Source organism: Balearica regulorum, chromosome 2, assembly GCF_011004875.1.
Source record: "Balearica regulorum gibbericeps isolate bBalReg1 chromosome 2, bBalReg1.pri, whole genome shotgun sequence".
Classification (NCBI taxonomy): domain Eukaryota; kingdom Metazoa; phylum Chordata; class Aves; order Gruiformes; family Gruidae; genus Balearica; species Balearica regulorum.
In genome coordinates this window covers 153,522,602-153,547,710 of record NC_046185.1, presented here as the reverse complement: position 1 = coordinate 153,547,710, position 25,109 = coordinate 153,522,602, and the positions used below count along the sequence as shown (strand labels likewise).

General features: G+C 40.0%; 1 protein-coding gene across 3 annotated transcripts in view; it reads right to left on the bottom strand.

Annotated features, from left to right (window-relative positions):
- Nucleotides 1-13,744: 13,744 nt before the first annotated feature.
- The window catches only part of CCNY (cyclin Y), a 128,324-nt gene continuing 116,959 nt past the window's right edge, over nucleotides 13,745-25,109 (bottom strand). For all 3 annotated transcript variants that reach the window (XM_075746567.1, XM_075746568.1, XM_075746569.1), the window contains 2 exons: nucleotides 22,841-23,003; nucleotides 13,745-16,489 (listed from right to left, as the gene is read on the bottom strand). In XM_075746567.1, the coding sequence (XP_075602682.1) occupies nucleotides 16,373-16,489; nucleotides 22,841-23,003 (280 nt within the window). In that variant the 3' untranslated portion in view covers nucleotides 13,745-16,372. The remainder of the gene's footprint in view (nucleotides 16,490-22,840; nucleotides 23,004-25,109) is intronic.

The following is a 25,109-nucleotide window of genomic DNA, read 5'->3' as shown; positions in this document are numbered from 1 at the left end:
TCTTCTCCAGACTGAACAAGCCCAACTCTCTTAGCCTGTATTCGTAGTCTTTCTTGGTTTCAGATTGCTTTATGTAAAAATATTTGCCAAAAAACCCTTTCTTCTGTTACTGAGTTGTATTTATGGTGTGCGATGATGGTTCATTTTCCCCCAACACACACTTTTTTTTTTCTGAGATGTGTGTGAGGAAAAGTATGAGAAGGAGGGAAAGCTGGAGGAAGGGAACAGAGAAAAGATGCAAATGGCCAAGATATAAATTACGCTGAGATATGAAGGTATTCCTGGTTAAACATCCTTTGTCAAAAATAGAGTCAGGAATGCCAAGATGGTGGCAGGGTATGAATGTTCAGCAGCTGCATCCACACAATAGACTATAAATTGTCTCTGTCAATATTGCCAGTTAAAATATCTTTGCTTGTTGTTACTGTGAAAGACCTCTGCCATTTATGAAATAAGGATAACAGCTAGGGATTTAAGCCCCCAAATTGTTGTCTGCAGGACTAAGCCAGATGACAACACCTGATCCCTCAGCATGGATGTGTTGAGGTAGGATAGCCCATTTTCTTCAAGAAGAAAGCAAGCAACGTTACCCTCCAGACTGACCTTAGCCTAACTTAGGGTTGGATTTACACCAGAAAGCCTAAATTCTATTTCAGCTTTTCCAGACAACTTTAGCTTTTTTATTTTAGCTTTTCCAGACAGCTCTTATCTTACTTCAATCCAACACTTCTCCTTTTGGTGGTGTGTCCTCTTCCCAAGTTCAGATTGGGAAGAGATCCAGCCTGTCTAGTCAGCTGGGACCCCTCTGAGCCAACTTGAATTTATTGCACCCAGAAGCCTCTTTTGGTTGCAATCTTGAGCAGTTTGGTCAAAGAAAGGCAGGGTACGTAAACATTGCCAATGTGAGGGCACAGCCCTCAGGGACACTGCAGTGACAAAAAACTGCCTCTGAAGAACCAACGTGTCTGCAGAAGGACAAAAACACAGTCCACTGGCCTGCTCTACTCTACAAGTCCCTGTCATCCGTCCAGCTTTGGGCTACGGGCTGAGGTGGCTGTTATAATCTGTTTGGTCTGTGCAAAAACATCGTCTGTAGTTTCTTCATCCCTTGACTCAGCACCATCTTTCAGGCCAGGGTTCCCATCTGAAGATATTCAATATTGTATCTGAGGATACTCAGCATACAATTCTCCTCATTTATTTATCTTTAGCTGTTCCCTGTGTTCCCTGTTTGTCTGTAAAGACTGTAAGTAAATAGGGAGAGCAATATTACAGACACGGATACGGTAGCGGAGGAACTCCAGCTCCACACTCCCATCAGTTGGCATGGAACCATCTTTCACATCAGAGAACGGGCACGTGGTGGACAGGCCCATCCCTCCCTATATGGTCCAGTACTAGAATCTCACAGAAAATCATTCCCAGGCTGTAATAAAGTTTAGTTGTCAAATCTGTGAATTTGCACTGAATTCTAATTGGGAATTCAGAGAGGTAGAAAACATGGAGATGGTTTTGGATAAAGCTAAACTTTGAAATCTAGTGGCATCTCATCACATCTGATTTTAGAAGGGGTCCTAAAAGCCACTGGAAAACTTTCAGAGACCAACAATGAAATATAAGAAGATGCAATTAAATCTATTTTAAAATCCACAACTGCTGTCCACATTTCTAACCCGTTACCACAGATCCAGGACTTGATCCTACAAAAATTCACAGATGTGACTCCATCACTGTGAGTGACCCACTGAAACCTTCTGAACTACTGGAACTGCATGTCACTGTAGACCTGTGTCACGTCTCTAGGTTAAGACCTGGGTTACTTGGCAAAAAGCCCAGCAGACACCTCACCCAGACCTTGGCTCAGAATGACATTCAGAGGTAATGTACAATTAACTTGAAGTCACGTCAGGGCTTCCCAATCCAGGAGCAAGTCAGACTCACCTGAAGGGTGTCACAGTCTACATCACACTCCAAAAAACCTGAGCAACTAGAGGCATTCCTCTGGTATAGCAAACCCCTACCACATCTGTCTCACCCAGTCAACACCTACACTAATGACATGTAAGTGCAGTGAAGTGGGAGGCAGCACACGAGGTTGCACCCTACACAGCACCTGACAGTAAAGCAACCTCCCTCTACCAATTTAATTAATATTAGGGCAAAAATGGGTCAGCATAGAAGATTCCCTAATGCAGAAGGGGATCTGGCATTTCAGTCCAGGTTCTTTAGCAGATTATTATTTAAGAAAGAAAAAAACACACGTGTATATCTAATATTTTAAAGTCTAATTTTAAAATTTATTTAGAATTTTTCTAGTTAGCAAAAATGATGTATTAGTGACCAATCTTGCAGTAAATCTAGATCTTCAGAAGGTGATCTGTAAATTCACAAAAAAATTAGTCTATTCAGAATGGACAGTAAACATTAAAATTAAGGCAATTAATCTTTATAGAATAATAGAACCGTTCAGGTTGGAAAATACCTTTCAGATCATCGAGTCCAACCCTTAACCCAGCACTGCCAAGTCCACCACTAAACCATGTCCCTCAGCACCACATCTACACATCTTTTCAGTACCTCCAGGGATGGTGACTCCACCACTTCCCTGGGCAGCCTGTTCCAGTGCTTGACAACCCTTTGGGTGAAGAAATTTTTCCTACTATCCAATCTAAACCTCTCCTGGCACAACTTGAGGCCATTTCCTCTTGTCCTATTGCTTGTTACTTGGGAGAAGAGACCAACACCCACCTGGCTACAACCTCCTTTCAGGTAGGTGTAGAGAGTGATCAGGTCTCCCCTCAGCCTCCTTTTCTCCAGGCTACACAACCCCAGTTCCCTCAGCCGCTCCTCATCAGACCTGTGCTCCAGACCCTTCACCAGCTTCGTTGCCCTTCTCTGGACATGCTCCAGCACCTCCATGTCTGTCTTGTAGCGAGGGGCCCAAAACTGAACACAGCACTCGAGGTGCGGCCTCACCAGTGCTGGGTACTGTGGAATGATCACTGCCCTGGTCCTGCTGGCCACACTATTTGTGATACAAATGGCCTTGTTTTTAAAATTGATAAAATACAGCAGAAAGGTGAGAAGAGGAAAACAAGCCGGCCAAGTAGCCAAGTAGCAGGAAAAGTTGCCCAGGACAAATGCTTTTTTAAAAAGACATACATAGTGCATATGCACGCACATAAACACGTTAGACAATCTTCAAAGTAATCCCACAATAAGTGTAAAAGCCTACTGTAGCATACACATAGCAAAGGAGATTTCCATAGCCTACTGTAGCATTCACATAGCAAAGGAGATTTCTTGCTTTACGCAGGCACACGCACACTTTGCATTCCCTGGGACCTCTGTCCATCTGCCCCTGGGATAATCACTGCAGGTGGAACACGCTCAAAGGCAGCCTCTCCCCAAAGCAGCTATTGTAGCTAGAGAGACACAGAGAAAGCAAGAAAAGTGTAACTCTGGGACTAAGGAGCCTACACACACTGAGGCAGGGGAGCAGTGAATGTTTTCCATCGTGAACATTCATGTGGAGCTTAAACAACGTGCTCCTACTCCCCACTGCTCAGCCTTAAACCCAGCAGTCCCCAGAAGCGGCATTACGCAGAAGGTCTTTCAGGAAACGTTCAAAGAACATGTCCCCCTTCCTCTTCTGTTTACCTTCCACTCCCAGGAGAGAGATACATACACGTGTGGTCAAATATATGCAAATGCCTATACATATATGTGTGAAACAGTCCAGAAGGACATTCAGAACAGTGGAGTTCAGCGCATTTTAACTGTTCATACTGATTGGACTTGAACTTAGTGACTGCCACACTAGCTCGATCACCTCCGATTCTTAGGTCTGGTGCCTATAGAGTCCAGCGTGTGTCTCGTTGTCTCCCTCTTCCTCTGCTAATTTAATAAATCTAAAAAAAGCCTGTGTTTTACTGCATGCTCTTAAGGATTTAGACTATTCTCTTCCCTTGCCTCAAACATATCCCCTTACTATAAATATTTGAAGGATCAGAAAGGTCATCTTTCTAAAGGGAACCTGGTTCTAAGAGGACAGCAAATGGAGAAAGCAGCTCTCCTTCAGATTTTGGTTCAGCAACCTTAAAGGTATTCAGCCAAGAAGTTTAAACATTTCAAGACCGATCTGAAGGGAAATAAAGTAATGGGAAGTACATTTCATTCAGGAGCTCAGGGCCAATTTCTTCAAAAGTAGTTAATTTTACTAAGCAGTAAAACTACAAAGTGAGTCCATGGGATTTTCAAAAGCACATTATTCATATCTGCTTAACTCCCACTGAACTAGGTAGCTACACCAGCACACGACATTATTACTGAAATTTGCTCTGCTGTAACTCAAAAAAAAAAATCTAGTATAAGAGAGGTTCCAGCTTTTTTTTTTTTTTTTTTAATTTTGCACTTCACATTTGACACCAAGTTTTGCATTTGCATTTTTTGCACAGTGGAAATGCAAATCTGAAGGACTGGAAAGTTTGGGGATCCTGTATTTTGTGATGAAGCTGGTGAACACGTTTCATTAGTGCCCACCACCCGACACTAATGACAAACTGAGTTCTTCATTCAAGCGGGTCCAAACCTAGCAATGGTCAGGCAAAAGGTATGGTGTGCTGATAGCATGGAATTAGTTTAAATAAGAAAAATGCCTTAAGTAATTGGGAAATAGATTTCATAATAAAGAATATCTTTGGCTGGCTATGCTTTACATTTAGTACTTAGATGCTATTGCTTCTCAGTATGAACATTGCTGGGTTTGCGGAGAGCAAACAGATCCCTGTTTTCAACGTGAACAACAAAAGGGGTTATTGTGCCCGTTCTGGATATCAGTAAATAAATCTGTCATCTCAGATTTAACATACAGGCAGCCGCTGTGGAATTAAAATAAGAGTTCTTTACACCTTCTAGTATTTCATGGCCGATCATTTTAAGACACAAAACCTATACTGTTGTTTCTGTTATTGAACAGTGACACTGCTTTTTCTCTCACTAGGGACAGATGAATTGTAACTACATGGTCATTCGAACCAAGCACTGGGCACCACGGAAGAAATGCTAAGCTAACAGAAAGATTAAAGAAAGGACACGAAAAGAGAAGTGTGATGTTTTTTCCTCTATTTCACACACAGTTTCAACCTCAGGAATCACTGCAGGCAGCACTGAGTGTGTATTTCTTCTTGCGTGTGAAGAAATAGGGGTTTCAAGTTAAATTCATTCCTATGCAGAAGTCAAAAGGTACATTCTCTTAAAGCTCATCTACATCTTGAAAATATGACTTCAAATTCCCCAAAAAGCTGTGTCCTGTACATAATAAAATCCTTATCCAGAGGAGTATTTCTGTCTGAAAAGAATGTACACTTTTATCATCCTGTTTCACAAGAAGAGACTTTGATCTTCAACTGTGTTTTTAGAATAATGAAGAAAAAAAATCTAATATTCCTCATAGTTGCTGCCCACAACTTACTACGGAAAAAAAAAAATAGTATATTTCTTGCATCAATATCAGGATGTACAAGTTAATGTATGTACATCTAGCAACAGGATATCATTTACAGGACAAGAGATAAATGAGTTTTGAACCTCATCTTGATTTTACAAGGTTTTATTGGACCTTAATCTGTGACCTGCTAATAGTCTGTTTATTAAAGTTTAAAGTGGCCTTGTAAAAAGTACTTTAAACAAACTGTGGTTAGGCCAACTTCCACAGCATTGGAAAAAACCCCCAAATTATAATTTCAGGATTTGAATTCCCTCTCCTTAACCTTTGCTTTACAACCCACACCTGCTTTGCTAGGTGCCTACAGTTTCCATGGTTTCTGGTTTGTTTTCTCCCAAAGAGCATTTTTAATAATCATCATTAATGAGCTCAGAACACACTGGGCAGGACACGAGGAATTCTCCTGTTTTAAACTGCAATAGTATTTGTACTTAATGTATTATATCAACCAGGACGTTTTGTTTTAAAGAGAAAAGCATCATAAACTTCAGCTTGATGGCTCAGTCCTTAATAAAATCAACAGGAGTTCAATATCTGACTCTCATTTATAGCATTGAAAATTTTTAGCGTAACCCCAAAAGGGTAACGTGGATCCCGAAGGATTCTGTTTCAGGGAGCAAAAGAAACCAGAGGAGAATCACCAAGAGTGGCTTTCCCCGCAGGACCCATCCCCGAGGCAGGCTGCAGCTGGGAGCCCGCTGGCACCGCTCGCCTCCCCGGGGCCAGCTCCCAGCGCGGCCCAGGGGCAGGGCGATCTCACGCGGGCGGTACGTCATCGAATGGTTTTGGGCCAAAGCAGGGAGCAGTCAGGAGATTTTGCCAGGTAGGTAAACCAAGGCATAAATGTGTAAGGATGAAACGCAGCCCGTCCCACTCTTGTGCCCATCCTGCCACAGAGGTGCTGACACGCATAATTGTGGGCTTCATACTGGTAGCAGCTATTTAGTTTTTAGCTATCAGAGCTTTTACAATCAAAGCTCTTGGGAATGTGCTGCTGTGGACATCTCGTACTAGCCGATTATTGGAGAACTGAGTGGAAAAGCGAGGGATTCCTCAGGTCCTACATGGTTCACGCTACTGGAGGAGACCAAGAAACACTACTGCTTCTGGGCTATAACACGCAAGAATTTATACAGCAAATAGTTTGAATATGATTCCACAGAATATATTGGTAACCTTACCCATAGAAGTGTGTAAGATGTCTTCCTCTACCATCCCTATTAATAACGTGTTTTGGTTTGTTTTCAAATGATAGTTTTACAGTCTGTTTTCCATGCAACAGCAGGGATTACTGATTATGCTCCGTTTACTTACCCACCCCTTGCACAGCAGTCAAGCCTTTCTGTGAGCTCTGCCCAGGAGAAATGCAGACTGAACTACCTCGCATTTCTAGACTTATTCTTCTTAAGCTTTGCTCTAACGGTAGCTTCCCCTCAGACCTGAGAAAGGTCTCCAGCCAACGCAGTTTTGCCTCAGCAAAACCTTTCCGTTCACCTGGGTAAAGTGACTTTGCCCACTCCAAGATATCAAATAGCTTCCACTGAAAATTCTTTTAGTACTCATAATGAAATTTCATTACTACAGCAAGACAAGAATTCAGCGTGCAAAGACAAAACAGAATTATTAGCTCAATCCTTTGCCTCTTCTGCATTATGACAGATAGTTTGCCATTTCAATCTAATCTACAAAATTGCTACCAGTTACTGTGTTCCTGACACATTTAAAAATTGTCTTAGTTCTTATAACTGGCCACAGATATTTATGGATATATTCCCTTATGAACTGCATTGTGCCTCCTAACTGCTGGTACTATTTCAGTTTCCCTATTTTTTCCCCCCAATTTGTTATATTTTGCTGTTTTTCTCATTTTGCTGCCTTCATTTCCCTTCATGGGAAAAAAAAATATTTAGAGCATCCAAAAAGTCTTATGACACATCTCAAAGAACAGTTGTTTAAGTATTTTAACACACTCGATTTGCTCATGAAGTTTTCATTTCTGGGAAACCAATCCTATAAATTACCAAATACCTGCATTCCTGAATATAACTGTATTCTCTTATGTACATGACAAATGAAGTTTTGTCATGTTTATATAGACAATTAATCTTTCCTTCAATGATCAAATTCATTTATCTGCAAAAATATACAACTTTGGAAGGTTTTAACATCTCATATATTTGAAAATCAGCATGAGTCCTTCAGGACATGTTTAAACCGCATTCTCCCACAGTAACACTGATGTTTCTCCACACTGAGGACAGTCAGGAGTACTTCAAGTTTTTCACTTTCTGTTTAATGTTATGGTTACTTGCATATTGACCAATGCTCCATTTAGCGGTTTGTGGCAGAATCCCCATGACACCTATTTCTGATCCGCAGGAATTCCTGTCCCCAATTGTGATGCTCAGAAGTGGGGAACGGTAACTTTCACTTCGAGTAACGTGCGCCTCTTCCTACCTTCAGCAGTTACATGATTCATCTCCCAGATTTAGAGGTTTCGACTCCTCTGACACTGATAAAGTAATTGTAGTTATCCAAGAGTGCCTGACGCAAGCTCGGGGTGTCACAGTTCAGCTCTCCCTTTGCTCTTGGTTACACATTCGCACTTGATGAGACTTCCATCTTCCCTGGACTTCCACTGATTTAATGCACAAACCCCACTATGCACGCTGTTATGTATGTATTGATGAATAAACCAAAGAAAACCCACTGGCTAACAGTCCTGCCCTGCTCTGAAATGCAAAAGAAGGTTTTCATAATTCCTGATGTAACCTCCAAATTCAACTTTACCAATGATCTATGCAATCCAACACGAAGATGAGCGTTGCTGCTAATGCAAGTATCGGCTGGTGGAGTGGGGAGGAGACCAGATCAGGTCTGCTTAGAGACGCCAGGAGCTCTGGCCAGCTTGCGGGGTGCAGAGACCCCAGCGCACCCCGCGGTGACAGGTACGGCACAGGAGGCCAGGCGTGCGCAAGAGGGAAACAGCTGCAAGTGTGTGTTAGGTTAGAGATGCACCGGGGCTGCCTGATTACACAGCCCCAATTCCACCGAAACGCACCGCGTACATAAGCTGACAACACAACCCGGCACAGATCTGCAGAATTCATGTTTTCAGCGCCCAGGAGAGGGAGCTGGGTGGCAGCTCCGGATTTCAGCTGCAAGGAGGAGGGTGAGGAATTTGTGGCGCTACCTCCTCTGCTGATCCATGGCCCGGGTGCTGGAGCTCAGCCTGCGGGCGCTTCGCCCTGCCCCAAGAGATCCTCTTCTCCGCATCCCTGTATTTCCATTTCATATCGCATTTATGTTTCCGTTTTATATTGTGTTTCAGCCTGACTTCCTTGGCAGTGCCCCTCACGTCTTAAAAAGGGTTGATGGGGTTGGGGCTTTCTGTTCAAATCTCTCCTGCACTCAGGAGAATACAGCACATTCAGCAACAGATGCTGAAACTGCTTTTAAGGACACTCTAAGGAGAAGAAAAGCTGAGGGAGACAGATATTAGTCTGCTGAAGAGATCAAAGCTCCAGTTTTCTTTTCTCCCCTGCCCCCTAATCCTCTCAAGTTTTCAGCTTATACTGCAATTTGTAAAAAGTTCATTGTTCATGTTACAATATGAAGGGGACAGTGCCAAAACCTGCAGTCTAGTATCATTGGATTTACCTATTCTTCGTAAGTCGAAGAATCCAGACAAATGCATTTCTCAGGGGGACAAACAAGTTCAAATGACATTTAAAATAATTGCTTTTGCTATTAGCAACTGCCATAAAAATCCTTATCTAATGCAATTAAGACAAAAAAAAAATTGCTCACATGCACACTCACATACTGAAATTGTCAAGGAAAATTCAACTCAAGTCTGAAATTATAAAAAAAAATATTCTGAAATGGGAAAATTAGATGCTGATTTAGAATCTGTGTATTTCATGGAAAATTCACAACTGATTTCTTGCCCTGGTTTCTTTTTCTAAAAGAAAGTTCTTTTGGAAAAGTCAAAAGGAAAATGTGGCAGCTGGGATCAGATATCTCAGCACAGAGCTGTAGCTAACGCATGGTTTAGCTATCTGCCCGCTTTAAGGAGCAGAACAACTTGGTTCTGCCACATACCAGCACCAGAGCAGAACAAAAAAAGCCCTTCTGGTGTGCCGTAATGACAGGGCCACCACAGAAAAGCAACGATTTCATGGTCTAGATTTCTCACAGGTCAGAAACACTGAAGATGTTTTCACTGAGGTTCAGAAGCAGATTCACTATTAAACACAGAAGAATCAGGCCAGTCCTTTGTTCACCGAAGCTCGGTGTCAGGGTGAGATGATGACCATAATTTCTCCAGCTGAAGTCGATACTGCCACTTTATACTTTGTAGTATTTACTTCTGTTCAGCCAAAGAAATCATTGATTCAAAGCCTTAAATCCAAGCAGATCTGGAAGATCACTTCACCTGACAGTACTCAAAAATATTCAAGATCTACCCAAGTATTTTCCTAGGATACAAGAATCAGTCCTCTGGTTTCTTAGAGGACAGATTTAGAAGTGGTGCCCTATAAAGCACCATCAAAGTACACATTCAGACTGTAGACTCATTCCTATGGTAAAAATCTAAGGTGCATACTTGTTGGCAGCAGTAAGTTAGATACTGAATGTTATGAATGCTGGTGGTGATTTGGATATTTAAACCATTTTCACTTTTGTGCACAATGACTACATAAAGAAGGTGAAATATAATCTTCCACCTCTGATCACAACTCTGCCGGTGCTAATGCAGAATTACTGTAACTACAACAGACTTTTTTTGGCGGGTGGAGACGGGGGGTGTATATCTGCAATTCTTACCCTCCCACCCTGTGACTTCAAAAGCGTCACAGGATGTCTGTCACAAGCAGGAGACTCTTTACCCCTCTCTTCACACAATGTTCACACTGATACAGCCCCACAGCACTGCCAAACTACCCCCAGCAGCTTTTGTTCTTAACAGGAGCTCTTCTACCTTTTTTTTTTTTCTAAAGTCTACTTCCAAGTATTATTGATTATGTTCTAGTACTGGATAAAGTGTGCTAAGCTTTTGCATACACAGGATGACCTTTTACTTTAAGGCCACAAAAGGAACAGGATGTAATTGTGTGAGTAAGGTGACCACCAATACTTTCCACACACTGCTGGATTGTGTATCAACACAGAGATAGGACTGCAATTCTGATGCACGATATTCAAGGTTAGTTGGTGTACGTATTTTACATCTTGCTTTTGTGCCACTTTGCTCAGTGCAACCTGGTCTTCCTCCTCCTACGATTTACGGCAATATAATCTGCACATCCTGTCCTGCTGAAAGGAGACAATTATCGCTCAAACTCGTTGCCCAAGAAATTTAACATCATCACACTACTTAAAGCATCACCAATGCTTTTTGGTATAAACACCACAGAAGATAGAAATACCGTCTTTATTGCCTGGTTTATTTTAAAACTATGCACACCTAATTCTGTCTCATAGCCCTTCAAGCACACAAATCCCCATCCTTTTGGCCTCTCCTTTTTCCATAGAAGAATGCTTAGCTTGCCTGAAACACATGAAAGTATGTGGTCACAGGATGATCTGTATTGTTTAAATACAAGGCAGCAAGTCTGTCACAGCTGCCAGTTCCCAAGATACTGTTTCCATAGAGAGTAATTTGTAATAATGTCTGAAATAAAGTGGCATGAAAACCCAGGGGCAGTGAAGCAAGAAAACATACAGATAAGAGAAGAATTAACTCTTAGACTTGTGTGTTGCAGAATCTCTTATGTGAAGGAGGTGTCTTACTCCACCGCCTGGTTAGCAAAGCCCTCACGACACATAAGTCTTCATCTGCCTTTTGAGGATGTGCTTCCCTGCTGGTGTATTCAAAGGGAGCAGCAACACTAGTTCCAAAGATTTTCTAGCTTCAGAGTTTTACTGCATTGGTTACCACAGTCCAAGGGTCAGAGATGCAGGGAAAAGGTGGTCTGAAACTAAATGTTCTAAGTACATTAAGTAAATCATGTAAGGACATTGTGAAATCGTATTTCATAAATACAATTTTTGACTTTTTGTTGTTATTTGCTGCTCTCTATCTGTAGAGACCACTGACATCTTCACAAGATACTCTGTCCAGTGCCTCAAGTGAGCTTTACAAATTCTTTACACAGAATCTGGACAAGTCATATGGGAAACGTAGAAATACTGTCAGCTATCACCACACCAAGAAGCTTGCTTAGCGTTATCATCACCAAAGAGCATCTCCAGCTGTAACAGCTGACAGTCTCCACAGATAAAGCTGAAACACATTACACGTGGCGTAAAGGGCACAAAAACCAATCTTTTTTCATATCAAATTGCATCAGAGCAACCATTGTAGAAGAAACACAAGAAATAGAGTCTAATTGCACTGCTCTGTCACCTGCCTTTCCTCAGCCCGCCATCCTGTTGTTTCTGTCTTTACTGGGAAGCACCTGATGACCAAGCCCAGGCAACCACAGAAAACTCAGGCACGACTTTCTTGGCTGACACCTTCAGTCATTTTCAAGCTGCGGTTCTGGGATTCACCAGTCACTTTTTGCGGATTCTCATCAGAGACCCAGAGAAGCAGGTTCATACACGCTATGAAACAATCATTTTCAGCATCATAATCTACGTCTGCTATCACTTTTGGTTTTCTTATGATCAGCAGCTTTTCTTCTAAATCTTGTTTCCTTTTTTAAAGCCTCTCCTAATAGTGGTCGCTACGTATCTTCTGTCATTAGTCTACGCAACTCACGCTCTCATTAGTTCTGTGGTTTCCTCAAGATGTAGTTCAGTTGAAGAGAAAAACCAGAAAAAGCAGACACTTACTGCACATTGGGTGTAGATACTAACATCTCCATATACATCCAGGTCGCATTCACGCGGGTGTGTTTGTGTTTGTATTTGAGTTGTTTGCTCAGAACCCGTTAGAGACACTACGTGGGCACTCCACTGCAGAGGTAGGCAGATGACTTCAACGACTGACAATTCAAGTGGAAAAAAAATATTTCTGACTACAGAAATTGAAACAGAAGCGCTAAAAGCTGGGCTGAGTTAATTCCTTCTGAAGACCACACAGAAGCAGAGAGCAGTAGGAGTCTGCAGTGGATGTGCAGCACTTCAGTTTGTAGTTTAAACGTGTCATTGGAAAATGCAATGTTCGTTACCAACAAAGGACAACTGTAAATAATTTGTTGCTTCAGCTGTTAAGGCTTTGGTTTTTTTCTGGTTCTGCCCTTTCAATTCCTGTATCCCTCCCACATACTGCTATTTTTATATATAGCCAAGACTACCAGATGTCACTTTGTCATCTGCCACCATCACCCTTTTCTGATGAGGTTTTTGCTACTTCTAATCTTCAGGTTACATCTAAGGTTTCTGGCATTAGGAAAGCTAGGAAGGAGAGAAAGAGGTGTTAAAAAAACAAAGTCTGAACTAAGACTTCATAAATGTAAACGCTTCTTCCATCATGTTTTTAGTTTGCATGATAAACTAAGCTAAATAAGCCATATATGCTGATCTCTCTCTCTCAAAAAAAAAATTACAATTATTGAAAAGGATACCGTTGCCCTGCTATGGGATAGAATTTTGTCTGCTTTTAGCAATAGAAAACATGTATTATTTGAAAGACTGATAGGATTTGTGGAAGGTGGAAAAGGTGATTTGACTTTTTTCTTCTTTTTGCACTTTATCACGACTCCAGTATCGGTCCCAAAGAACTGTGTCTGGCAGAAGGATACATATCACCAACAAAAAATTAAATAGAAACAAAAAATGAAATATAAACAAGTCTGCAGATGGAAAGAAGAATTAGGGAAACATCTCTGGGCTGCAGAGGGATGCATGAATAAAAAGCCTTACAAGACGCCTTTTTCAAATATTTATCCAATCACCAGTGGGTAAGTGACCAAACGAATGGCCCACTGGCTCAACATATAAAAACAATTCATTAAGACAATGATGCTTGAAGGGACAGGTTTATTACATCTCCTACACCTTTTTGTTTCTGAGCCAGTGACCAAAGCAATAATGAAAACCTTAGTCCAGAAAACATTTACAGCAAATTTAGTTTCAGGTTCCGAAATGAAAAACACGATGTATTTGTGCTGTTAAGTAAAACGCTACTTGATTCTCCTCCCTTCTCACACCCCGGGTGCTTCTCTAACCTTGCAATGGCATTTTCCATACAGTAATGCTTAAAAAACTACACTAAACACAACATAATCCTAAATAATAATTCATTTTTAATTACATGATAGAGAATACCTTGCAAACAAGAGACACTCATTAAGATTTACTGACAGGTATTGTATTTTTGGCAACCCTGGAACAAACTAGAAGAAAAAGCAAAGAATTATTCTATAACCATGAGGGAAAGAAACATCCATCTAAACGTAAAGGATCCATACGGCAAAACTTAAAGAAAAAATCCACACTTACAGCAGATTTTTTTTTTTAATTCTTAGTGCAAGAAACATAACCAAGTTAATCACAGAATCAGTACTAATTAAGAATATGGAAAATTCTCCTATACAGAGGTAGAGTCCAGTGCACAAGGCTAAAACGATATTCAATAGTCTAAACAAGACTGAGCCAGGTTTTACGGAATCCACTTTTTAAAGTATCAGACTGTATGTACATACAATAAATAGACTATACAATCTTTAAAGTAGTTTAATAAACTTCACAAAAATTATAGTAGATGCATTGAGATCTTTACATAATCCAAAGTTCATATCTCTATCACCCAGAAATGGATAAAACCAATATTCCTGATATCAAGTTAAATGGAAAATAGTTTAGCAAAGTGTTGATAAATCAAAATATTTCACGTATTTTAAAGCCTAAATTTATGCTTATAAAGGATGAATTTCAAATGCTCTGAAAATGTTCCTTTTGATACTATCTGTAAAGAGGTTTTAAATGCTGCAATTCGCATTTGTACTGTTACAAACACTTTCCTTACATTCCACATTCAAGGGAAAAATGGACTTGGATACTCACAGTTCTGATGCATTGGCACAACAAGAAGTGATGACAACTAGATTATTTTAAAGGCCCGAAGGACATCAGGAGAATTTAGGGACAAAACCTTCATGTCTCAAACTACACAAATCACATTAGATAGTTAACAGAAAACTGTTTGGTATTAGTACTTCAATCCTGTCAGTGCCCCTCCGCCCGCAGGCATCCGATGAGCATTGCACTGGAAGTCGAGTGTGCGTCTCTGGGCCCCTAGGTTTGCTACAAGCCCATAGGGCTTAATAAAACAAATACGGAATCGTTACGGTTTACCACAGTAGTGCATAAATCAGGGACGTCTGTTGCCGTTCACTTCAGTGATAGTCGCAAAGAAAGGATTTCAGGGAACTAAGAGTTTTCGCCTGTGTCTTTCTAAACTGTGCCAAAAAAAAAAGGGGGGGGGGGGGGGGGAATCACCCTGGGGCATTATAAAGCAAAGATGCTTATACTGACAAGTTATTTTCTAGAAAAGGTTCTTACAAATTCCAAGGGGGCAACAGCCACAGTAAGAGGGAACTAGTAACAACAAGAGAAGAGCTTAATAGTCAGAGTTGAAAATTACATTCACAGTTTGCTTACTTTTAATTTCTATAAGCACCTAGGCTGAAAAACATGAGGGTTTGTATTTTAGCTTTAAAATCTAATCTACTTGTGACAAATACCTTGTTAAGATTTCCATTTTGCTCTTCTACAGGTCTTCTCACTGGAACAATTTTTTTTATGATTTTTTATTTTATACAAACAGACTCACTTTGATTTAAAGTAAACATATAAAAATTGAGAATATTGCTTGCAACAATGGACCTGGAGGTGAAGCAATGAACTAGTCAGGCCATACAAAAAAAAAAAATCTCCCTCAAAATGAACTCCGTTAAACTTCTAATGATATGAAAATCCGCAAAAAGGATCACAAGATCTGTTGCACATTTCGGAGATTTGGCCCAAGTCTTATCATCATCATCTGAATACTTTAATAACTGTATCTTTATATTAAGGAAAAATAAATGATTCCAAGAACTCAGGAAGGCACACGCACCCAAGTATACTATAAATAAAACACGTCATGAAATTACGAAGATCTTCTGATCCCTGTACACGCTTTTGGTTCAGCACTATGGTCAAGTTCTCTCTTTTGAAATACAATAAAAGGCATACAAGAAATATAACATATGTATAATAATTATGAAGAATAATGCTAATAAGACAGCTTACAGAGAAAAGTGCAGTGAAAAAACCCAACGCTATTTATTCAGGGGCTTGTGCTACTGTAAATACAGACTTCGTATTTGCTGCTGTGCAAGGGGAAGAATTTATCCTGGGGAGCAGCAATGAGGAATGCAACAAACAACAAAAAATAAAATAGATATTAAGAGAAACCTTTAGGATGGAACTCTCCCAACTTCATTCCTCTAGTGCACAGTCATCTGACTACATAGTTTGTTTTCATGCTGCCATGTCTCTTCATGAATACAGCGTATTAGAAAATGGCACAGTTTTCTTAAATATTTTACTGCCTCTACTTCATTTTCTTGTTTCTTCTTCCAAGCACCTGATTTGCTGTTTCCTCATGAAAAGGGTAAAGCTGTTAGCGAAAGTGAGAAAAAAAATTGTTGCCCATGCTTCTCTCCCGAACACTGATTTCTCCATTTCTCCTTCTGCTAGGTATTTTACTCGTGTGCTACACAATGGGGAGGCACTGTAAAGGCAGCTTGACAGATTTAAAAATAAAAAAATCAAAAGTCTTTTTTCTTTAGCCCCCCGCCCCCAGCCCACCCCGAAAAAAATGGATGGATGAAACAGTACGTCATAGGAATATTCCAGTCTCCTCTGTTAGGAGATAATAGCAGGGGACCATCTAACCACAGTCAGATTGTCAGCACTGACTGACCGTTTCTTTGCAACTTTCCTGAAGTCCTTATATTTATCTTCACACAAGCGGGAAATGGCCTGTAAGACAAAAGAATGAAAAAATCTCAATTGCATTGACCACAGCTGTACGGGTAAAATAAAGCTAAATGCATATTTCTACATAAAGGTAGAATTACAAAAGTCATTTCTTTAAGCAAAATAGTAAAGAGCTTCTCTCCAAATCCTCTTTTGCATTTCATTAATCTCAAAAGAAACACACTGACACCGCACTGCCCACCACAGCTGCTTTCGAAGGACTCGGCGAGCATATCCCAAGCCTTTTCTTTACAGGTTAACCATCACGTAGCTCATCCATGCAGCTGACAATCCTTACCCACTGCTATATGGTGACTCATATATAGCACTTCATTGGTGAAAAAAACCTTGTAATAATTATCTTTTTCTCCACTGATAAATGGTCCAGTAGAACACTCTCCCTGTTTTGCTTACAGAGCTGATGTTCACTTGCCTTTCAGAAGACGACAGTGATTTCTATATGATCAGGCTATCTTATATGGCGTCAGTGGGAAACGTAAGTCATATTCAGAATAATTTAATTTGCATTAAAAATACACAGAAAAGTTAAAAACCTTCTGAAGTGAGAGACCAATGTTATTCAAATCTTGATTCCTATTATACTACACTGGCGTTAATGTTTTATGTTTCTTCTACTGTTTTTATCCACGCTTAAAACAGATTATTTATTATGGACCTCTTATGCACAAATATACTGAGCCCTAAAATAGCATGTCTATATGGTCGGGACAGACTATGGTTGGCATCAGGAGGGACGTTACTCTGGCAATCAAACACGCAGAACTGCAGAGAAAGCTCAGTGCAAGGAGTACTCAAGGTCCAGTTAAAAAATCAGATGAACTTAACCACTACTTTTATTTACTCAGGAATGCTTTTAAGTGGTGTCTTAAGATAGGATGTTTAATGAAAAGTATCATACAAACAAAACCAGTACAAGTGTTTGACTATAAAACAAGGTAATACAAATAAACAGCCTGACTCCACTGATCATCTTTCTCTTTCTTGATCCTTACTTTTACAGCACAGTAACTTGTAGCTGTGAAGAGCCCTGTAATTTCAATAGTCCTGCAAAGACCAGAGGCAGGTATGACAGAACCACACAACTCATCCATCTGAGAGCAAGTTCATCTAACGCTTTGGTCAAGCCAGCCACAAAACCTGGTTAATTTGAAAAAAGAAAAAAAAACCAAACCAAAATCAAAATAACACAAAACCCACCACCATCAACGAGAAACCAGTTGCTGCTTTTTAGCTGGAAACTGAATTTCCTTTTGTTAGGACCATTCTTGAACATAGTTTTCTTTCTTGGTGCACATAAAGAGAACAACTGAATAAAATAACACAAATATTCCCATTGCTCTGTAGACCGTAACTTAAAATTACTTAATAACATTTTTTTAGTTTAATCAAGAACTCAACGGACTAAGAAAGTTTATGCAATTCAATCAAATTTAAAATCCAATAGCTGAAATGAGTTTAATCATGGAATAACGTGCCAAGGCATGGCTTGGCAAATAGGTATACTGAGGTGGAGCTCAGCTTCTTACAGATGCCAAATCAGGCTATTACCTTATGCATCGAACAGCCAGAGAAGGTAATCACGTCAAAATTGCCTGTTTCATAGGAAAATTTCTGTTCTGGCACTTGGTCAGACAAAATGAAATTTTGCTTGGAAGTAGCACTTAATATTCAGCATCTCTAGTCTCTGGTGATTAATCATACGGATAAGAAACACCGACGGCTGTTTAAAGCAATCCTCTATCTAAAGTTGCCTCTTCATTTGCAAATAATTTACAAAATTGACATTTGGAGCCTATTTGGGAAGGTAGTGAGTCAACTTTAGCGTAACATATGAGGAAACAAGACAAAAACCAGAAAACTGTAAATATTCATTATTGTCCTTCAGTTAAAATAAATCCAAATAGCTTATAAACACCTTTATGTCATCTGAAATTTCTGTTGTTTTTATTGCTGGAAAAAGAAACCAATTTTTGACAGTTGCGAGGGACCATTTCTCATATGAAATCAAAACATTCTTAAAACCAGCAACACTACTCCATCATGTGAAATTTTGTTGGATTTGACTGTAACACCTGTAATCAGCTAGAAAAATGCATACATATATATTCTTCCATTTTATATATATATGCATAGAGAACTAGAAGTCAGTTCCTCTGTTGAGTTATATGACTCTAGGTGAGACTTTGTCACTGGTGAAGGGGGCAGTTAAGGAGAAAGGAGGGGGGAGAAAGGCAATTTTGGCTACATGCACATGTTTGGGCAGGGCAGGAGAGCAGCAGGCCTGGCTATGGCTGCACTGCTGGGAACGCACAAAGGCACACAACGGCGAGTGCTGCAACACCCCGACAACTGGACGAACCAGAGAGAACTTAGCTGGGACAGACAGCACTAAGTCTGGAAGGATTTTACATAAGGAAAATGTGATAAATAAATAAATCACTAGAACAACCAGAAGTTGGGATGATGGAGGTTCTCCTTAATTTATGGAAAATGAAAAAAGAGATGAATCAGGTTATTCCTGACAAAAGAGAGGGGGATTTTGCTCTCCCTTTGCTTCTTGGCTAAGAGGGTTCTGAACATGCAAAACACGCCGGATTGCAATCAGTCACTGCGACAGTGGGAAGCTGGAGTGATATAAAGACACTTCGCTACTTGTAACTCACATATTTCTCTCCTCTTTTTTGCGTGTTTGATCTATGGGACTGTACCTCTTCAGGGTCAAGAAAATATAGCACATAGTTCAAAGGGTTTGAACTATGTGCTCAAGCACTATCCTAACAATAAAAAGCTCAGACAACATACAGTCAGTTACACTGGGAGTGCACTAATGAAGGCTCTTACAAAATCGAGCCTTGAAATGAGCACAGTGCTAAGATCACAAGCAGAAATAGGGTAGGCACGTTTTGTGGGCTTACCCCAAAGAGCAGAATCTGACTCATATTTAGCTCAGTACACGGGAGAATAACCAGGTGCAAGAGTAGGAAACTACAAAATAGCGGATTAAGGTTGGATATCCAACAACCTTCTTGGCAGAAAAGTCTCCCATATTAGAAAACAGTTCTCAGGAGAAGCAAAGGAAACCTTGACATTTGACATAATTAAAAGGAAGGAGAAAACGCACTACAACATATGCTGGTTGGAACAAACAGCATTGGCAGGCGGACAGACTGGATGATCTAATGAAAGGTTATTTGCCATTTTTAACTTCCATGATTCCATACAATGGGGGGAAAAAAAAAAAGAGAGGTCATGAAAACGGTTTCTGGCTACGAGGTGGACTGGTATAACAAACTCCAGACACATTTAGGCCACAGGCTGATGAAAAGTAAGAAAAAATTACTTTCATTTAGTCATTTAAAAGACAAAGCTGCTTCTTAAGTGTCAATTGTGGGAGCATTAAATAAGTTAAAGCATCCACTGCAGATGGTCCAGAAAGCAATGTCATTTTAAACAAGTACTATAACCTCTTATAACACCTCTAAGCTGATGGATCTTGTCCAGCATTTCCATTTGCTGAGGAACAGTATTTACTAGCCTTGTCCTTGGGTTTGGTTTTTTTTTCCATCACAGGTATGTCAACCTCGTATCTGCAGAAACAGCAACACAGATTCTGCCATGCCAGATCTAGTACTCCTGCTTTAGATAGATAAAATAGCTTGAAAATGCAAAAGTAGCAAAAATGTGTTATAACGTAACTATTTCTCTATGCAAGATCTTTTGTGATCTCAAATGCCAGTAAATAAGTTGTTTTAAATCTTAGCACTAAGCAAGGTCCTTTCAGTTTACCAGACAAGGGAAATCCTTCCACTGCATACATACATTCACTATGAATCTGTTGTCTTTCATCACAGACTGCAGCTTTTCTCTCAGTATCAAAAACAGCACAGCCTGCGTGGTATTTGTTCTGCTTTCAGCTGAGATAGAGTGAATTTTCTTTCTAGTAGCCAGTATAGTGCTGTGGTTTGGATTTAGGATGAGAATAATGTTGATAACACACTGATGGTTTAGTTGTTGCTGGGTAGCTGTAGTGTCTACACGAACTCAAGGACTTTCATCTTCTCACACCCCGCCAGGTGCAGAAGAAGCTGGGAGAGCACAGCCAGGACAGCTGACCCAGACTGGCCAAAGGGATATTCCCTGCCACAGAACGCCATGCTCCGGATGGAACTGGGGAAGCGAACCGGGAGGTGGGATCGCTGCTTGGAAACAGACTGGGCAATGGGTTGTTTTTTTCTGCATCTGGTGAGCAATTACATTTGTTCATCACTTGTATTATTATTATTGCTGTTATTATTATTATTATCTTCCTTTGTTATCCTATTAAACTGTCTTTATCTCAACCCACGAGTTTGGGGTTTTTTCCATTCTCCTCCCCATCCCCTTGGGGGTAGGGGTGTGTGTGAGCGAGCAGCTGCGTGGTGCTCAGTTACCGGCTGGGGTTAAACCACGACAGTACTACAGCTACTCCACTTGACAATTCAGGAAATTGTTTTAAAAGCAGAGAACTCTGGGCTGAACAGCACACGATAGACCTAGAAAAGTGCTGCAAATGCATTTTGATAACTCTTGGCAAGCTAAATGCTTAACTGTACTCAAGGAACTAGGCTATAAATTACACTGTCAACTAGTTTCAAGGGCACACTAAAGACAACCAAGTATTGCCAAAGAACAAGGTCGTTCCCATCATGTTCTCTTCCTTCCGGCCACAGAACAGAGACAAGGAGCTGGTAGACCAAGTTGGTTTCACAGTAGATACTCATCCTCTTCCCTGAAGACATCCTCTTTGGCTAGCAGGGTTATTTTACAGCCCACGTCTGCTAGCAGCAGCAAACATCACCAACATGGGAAAAATTTTAATAATATGGATTTACTGAAAAAAGATTCCATTATTTCTTTTTAAATACACCTTCTCTTTAGTTAGTACAGAAGATCCACCCATTTTCTCTGGGTATTTACAGTCATTCCCTATTTTCTTTTCTTCTAAGGTTTTAGGAGCTATCACCATTACCTTCATTTGTAACCCACTGTTACGCATTGCGTGCGATATAGACTGGCAGTGTTGTGAAACACTGTACTAAATTCTCTTCAAAAAGTAATTCACTCAATTTTAATACATGTAAACAGCACTTATTATCAATACCCACCATCTAACCACTTAGTAAACTAGCTCTTTTCATTTAAAACTATAATCCCAATGAATTTTCGTCTTTTTTCCTCTTCAACAGAAACAAAATCTGATGCCAATTTACATTACATTCCACACACAGAATTAAGTTACATTCTTATTAGACCTATCTGTGAAATTTAGAAAGAATAATTAGAAGGAATGAGAAATAAAACTTTAGTGAAATCTGCTTTGATTCTTTCTCCACCACTTTCTGTTCCCATTACAGTCACAAACAAGTCAATTAGCCTTCCCACGCACCACTTCCCCCCACAAAAACGTGTATAGTACTGCCTGCCTGTTTTACAGGAGCACTAGGAGTTTCAGAACATGCAAAGCTCACTCTGACCCGCAGGCAAACAACCTCCAGTGCAAAGCTGGTATATAATTAAAGACATGCGATGTTAAAAGCAGTTAGTATCTAATGACAAATTTCAAAATTAGTAACAAAATATGTATACACTCGGGCAATAATGCTCTTATTTGAAAAACATATCAGAAAGCTCAGGAAAAAAAAAAAGATTCCTGTCTTGCAAAGTGTCCACAATTGGCCGATGATTTTAAATTCCTCCTGTGTCTGTGGGAATTCATAGTGCCCTGCATTTCACAGGGCCAGACCATCCAACACAGTGCTTTCTGCACATGGTACATTCAGGTCTTATAAGCATTCATGATTTATTCACTAAAGACGTGCACTCATTTTCCCATTACTGAGAAAAGCACCACGGGAGATAACAGACTTGGATCCATGTGAAGTGGAGTGGTAGCAGATAACAAGCACGTGGAATAGTTATTTTCAGCAATACTTGTTAATATTCTGTCCTTTAAGGTGGATAATCAGTTTTATGAAACCAAATGAACACACAAAACCAGACTGTGAACAGTCATTGTAAAGCTTGTGGGTACTTTCACAAGGCCAATTCAGACAACTGGAACTGAAAAAGAAATGGAAAGCAAGACAAGGTATGAAGCAAATTGGGCCAAAAAGCTGTCCCCACATCCATGAATACCCAAAGCACAAACAAAACAGTTATGAAAATTGGGGCACATGATATTCTAATATCTCATGGGAATATTTGGGAAGACATGGGAGAAGGGAGAAATAATGCAAAAATTCAAAATCCCCCAACATATTCAACTCTGAGCAATCTAAAAAGAAAGTGTCTTACCTCAAGTTTATATGCCCTGTCCCTGCTGAGAGGCTCCAAAGGAAAACTCAGGTTATTTGCTTCTGCCAAGGAACGCAAATCAAAGTAATACTTGGCATAAACACTGGAGGGAACATTAATATTGAACTGCAACAGCTCAAGAAACTGGCGTTCCAGCTCATTCCTGTAGAAAGAAGATAAATGTGAAAGTGTATTTCAGACTGTGGATTCTGAACGTATTTTACTTTAAATTGCAAATGATATAAACCAAGTTAATTTCTTATTCTTGCCAGATATAATTATCCTAGCCTACCAAGTTCTGTCAACGTACTTACACCAGTGAGGAATATGAAAGATGCGGCACCTTGCAGCTGCTACTGTGATACCTATCAAACCCAGACACAAAGTTTTGCCTGAGGAATGGCACCTTTATCAGTTTAGCTAATACAGTCTGGGAAAGAAAAGCTAGCAGGAAAAAAAAAATTTCTTGTAGTTTCTGCTGTACCTCCACTAGGTGGATCTGCACACACAGCTATGCACACACAAAATGCAGACATGCCCTAAATTTGTCAGACATCTCTCATAAATGCTGCAAATTACTCTAAGACCCAAATTACTGGAGAATTTATTTACTCTCTTCAGCTTTTCACAATCGATCATTTAAAACTAGTCATGGGAAACGTGAATTTTTCAGCACAGTCTTATCTTTATGATCAGAATGACGTGATTTTTCCCTAGGACATGCAATCAAGTCACAGTGGTGATCACTTCTTTTTCAGTTCCTAAACCAATTGTGTCTGTCAAAATAGCTGATAGGAACAGATGTCCTATTTGAGCTCCCACTCCATGAAAATGTTGGTATAGCAATACAATATTACCTGCACTAGTCTGTTAAAAAGTATGTTAAGAAATAAGTAAATCAACAAAATTAAGGACTGGAAGTTTTCATAAGTTGCATGGTAACTAGATCTCCTACATAATACTTACACAGGGACATATGATATATTCAAAACAGTGATTTCAAGACATGAGAAATGAAAAAAATAAATGGGTGGTAAAAGCTGTACATGTTTGCTGAAGCGTGTAGGGACTGCACAGCTGTGTTACCAGGAGGCATTGACTGACTATGATATTGCATTTAAGTTACGTTTTGACTGCAGTGTAAGTGTGCAAGGAACGTGCAGGCAGTTGGCAATAGAAGAGGAAGGATCTGAGGATAAAAAGTACTGGTACAGTAGTTTTTCAACACTGAATGATTTTTCTTCTCACTCTACTCTTACATCACAATCATTGTCGTTCCTTACCTTCACTCTCTCTCTGCCAAAATTCTATGTTTACATAACGATAAATATTAATTAACATTAAAAGCTGGATACGGACTCTTTGGCATGAATTCACACTGTTGAATATTTTAGCCTTTAAAGAATCCAAATTTAAAAAATTACATTTTAAGACATCTATCAATAAATACAGAAGATTGTCTTTAAACGCCCTTTTATTCTGCCAAGACTTTACTTTCTGCAAGCTAAGCCTAAAGGTCTATTTTAATGGCTAATATAAAAAGTATTTTTATGGAGAAAGACATTGGCTGTACCTCTTTTGAAGAGCATCACCAAATCTTTAAGAACAATATATAGCCTCAGATTCTTACTATCCCCTAGTTCCCAGATTTGAAGGTTAGATCAGCAAACTAACTACAGCCGAGAAATAACAAAAACATACATGTGTTTTGGATTTGAACTAATGGAATATAACTGACCACCATGAGACTGCGTTAGCAGAGGGTCTCCTGTGGTCGCTCCCCAAATTCACACAGAAGCTCAAGGCAATGCTACATGCTGCACTTCAGTCCTCACAAGTCCTCTCTTAGCTTTTAGGCACCATTCAATGTACTGCTGCTGACTTATAAAACACTGAAAGGTTTGCACGATGTTTTGCAAGATACTGAATGATTCACAGCAGTTGAAGATTTTGACCTAGAGTTTTTCTGCCTCATTGATATAAACAGTGAAAGCCCTCCATCTTGTGCAGAGCTAGACTCTTCAAAATCACGACACTGCGCTCTCCCAGCTACTTGAAAAATAAGAAAAAAAAAATCCACCACACTAGGGATAAGAGGAAAAAATAATTTGAAAAAACTGGCAGCAGGAATATAAACGTCAGGTCAACAGGCACCAAAATCTTTGCTGGAGGATTCGCAAGGAGCCCCAAACATGAAGTCCATGAGCCAGACAACCAAGTACCATATAGAGAGCACAGGCTCCCCAAAGGCTTTTGGTTTTGCAGCTTG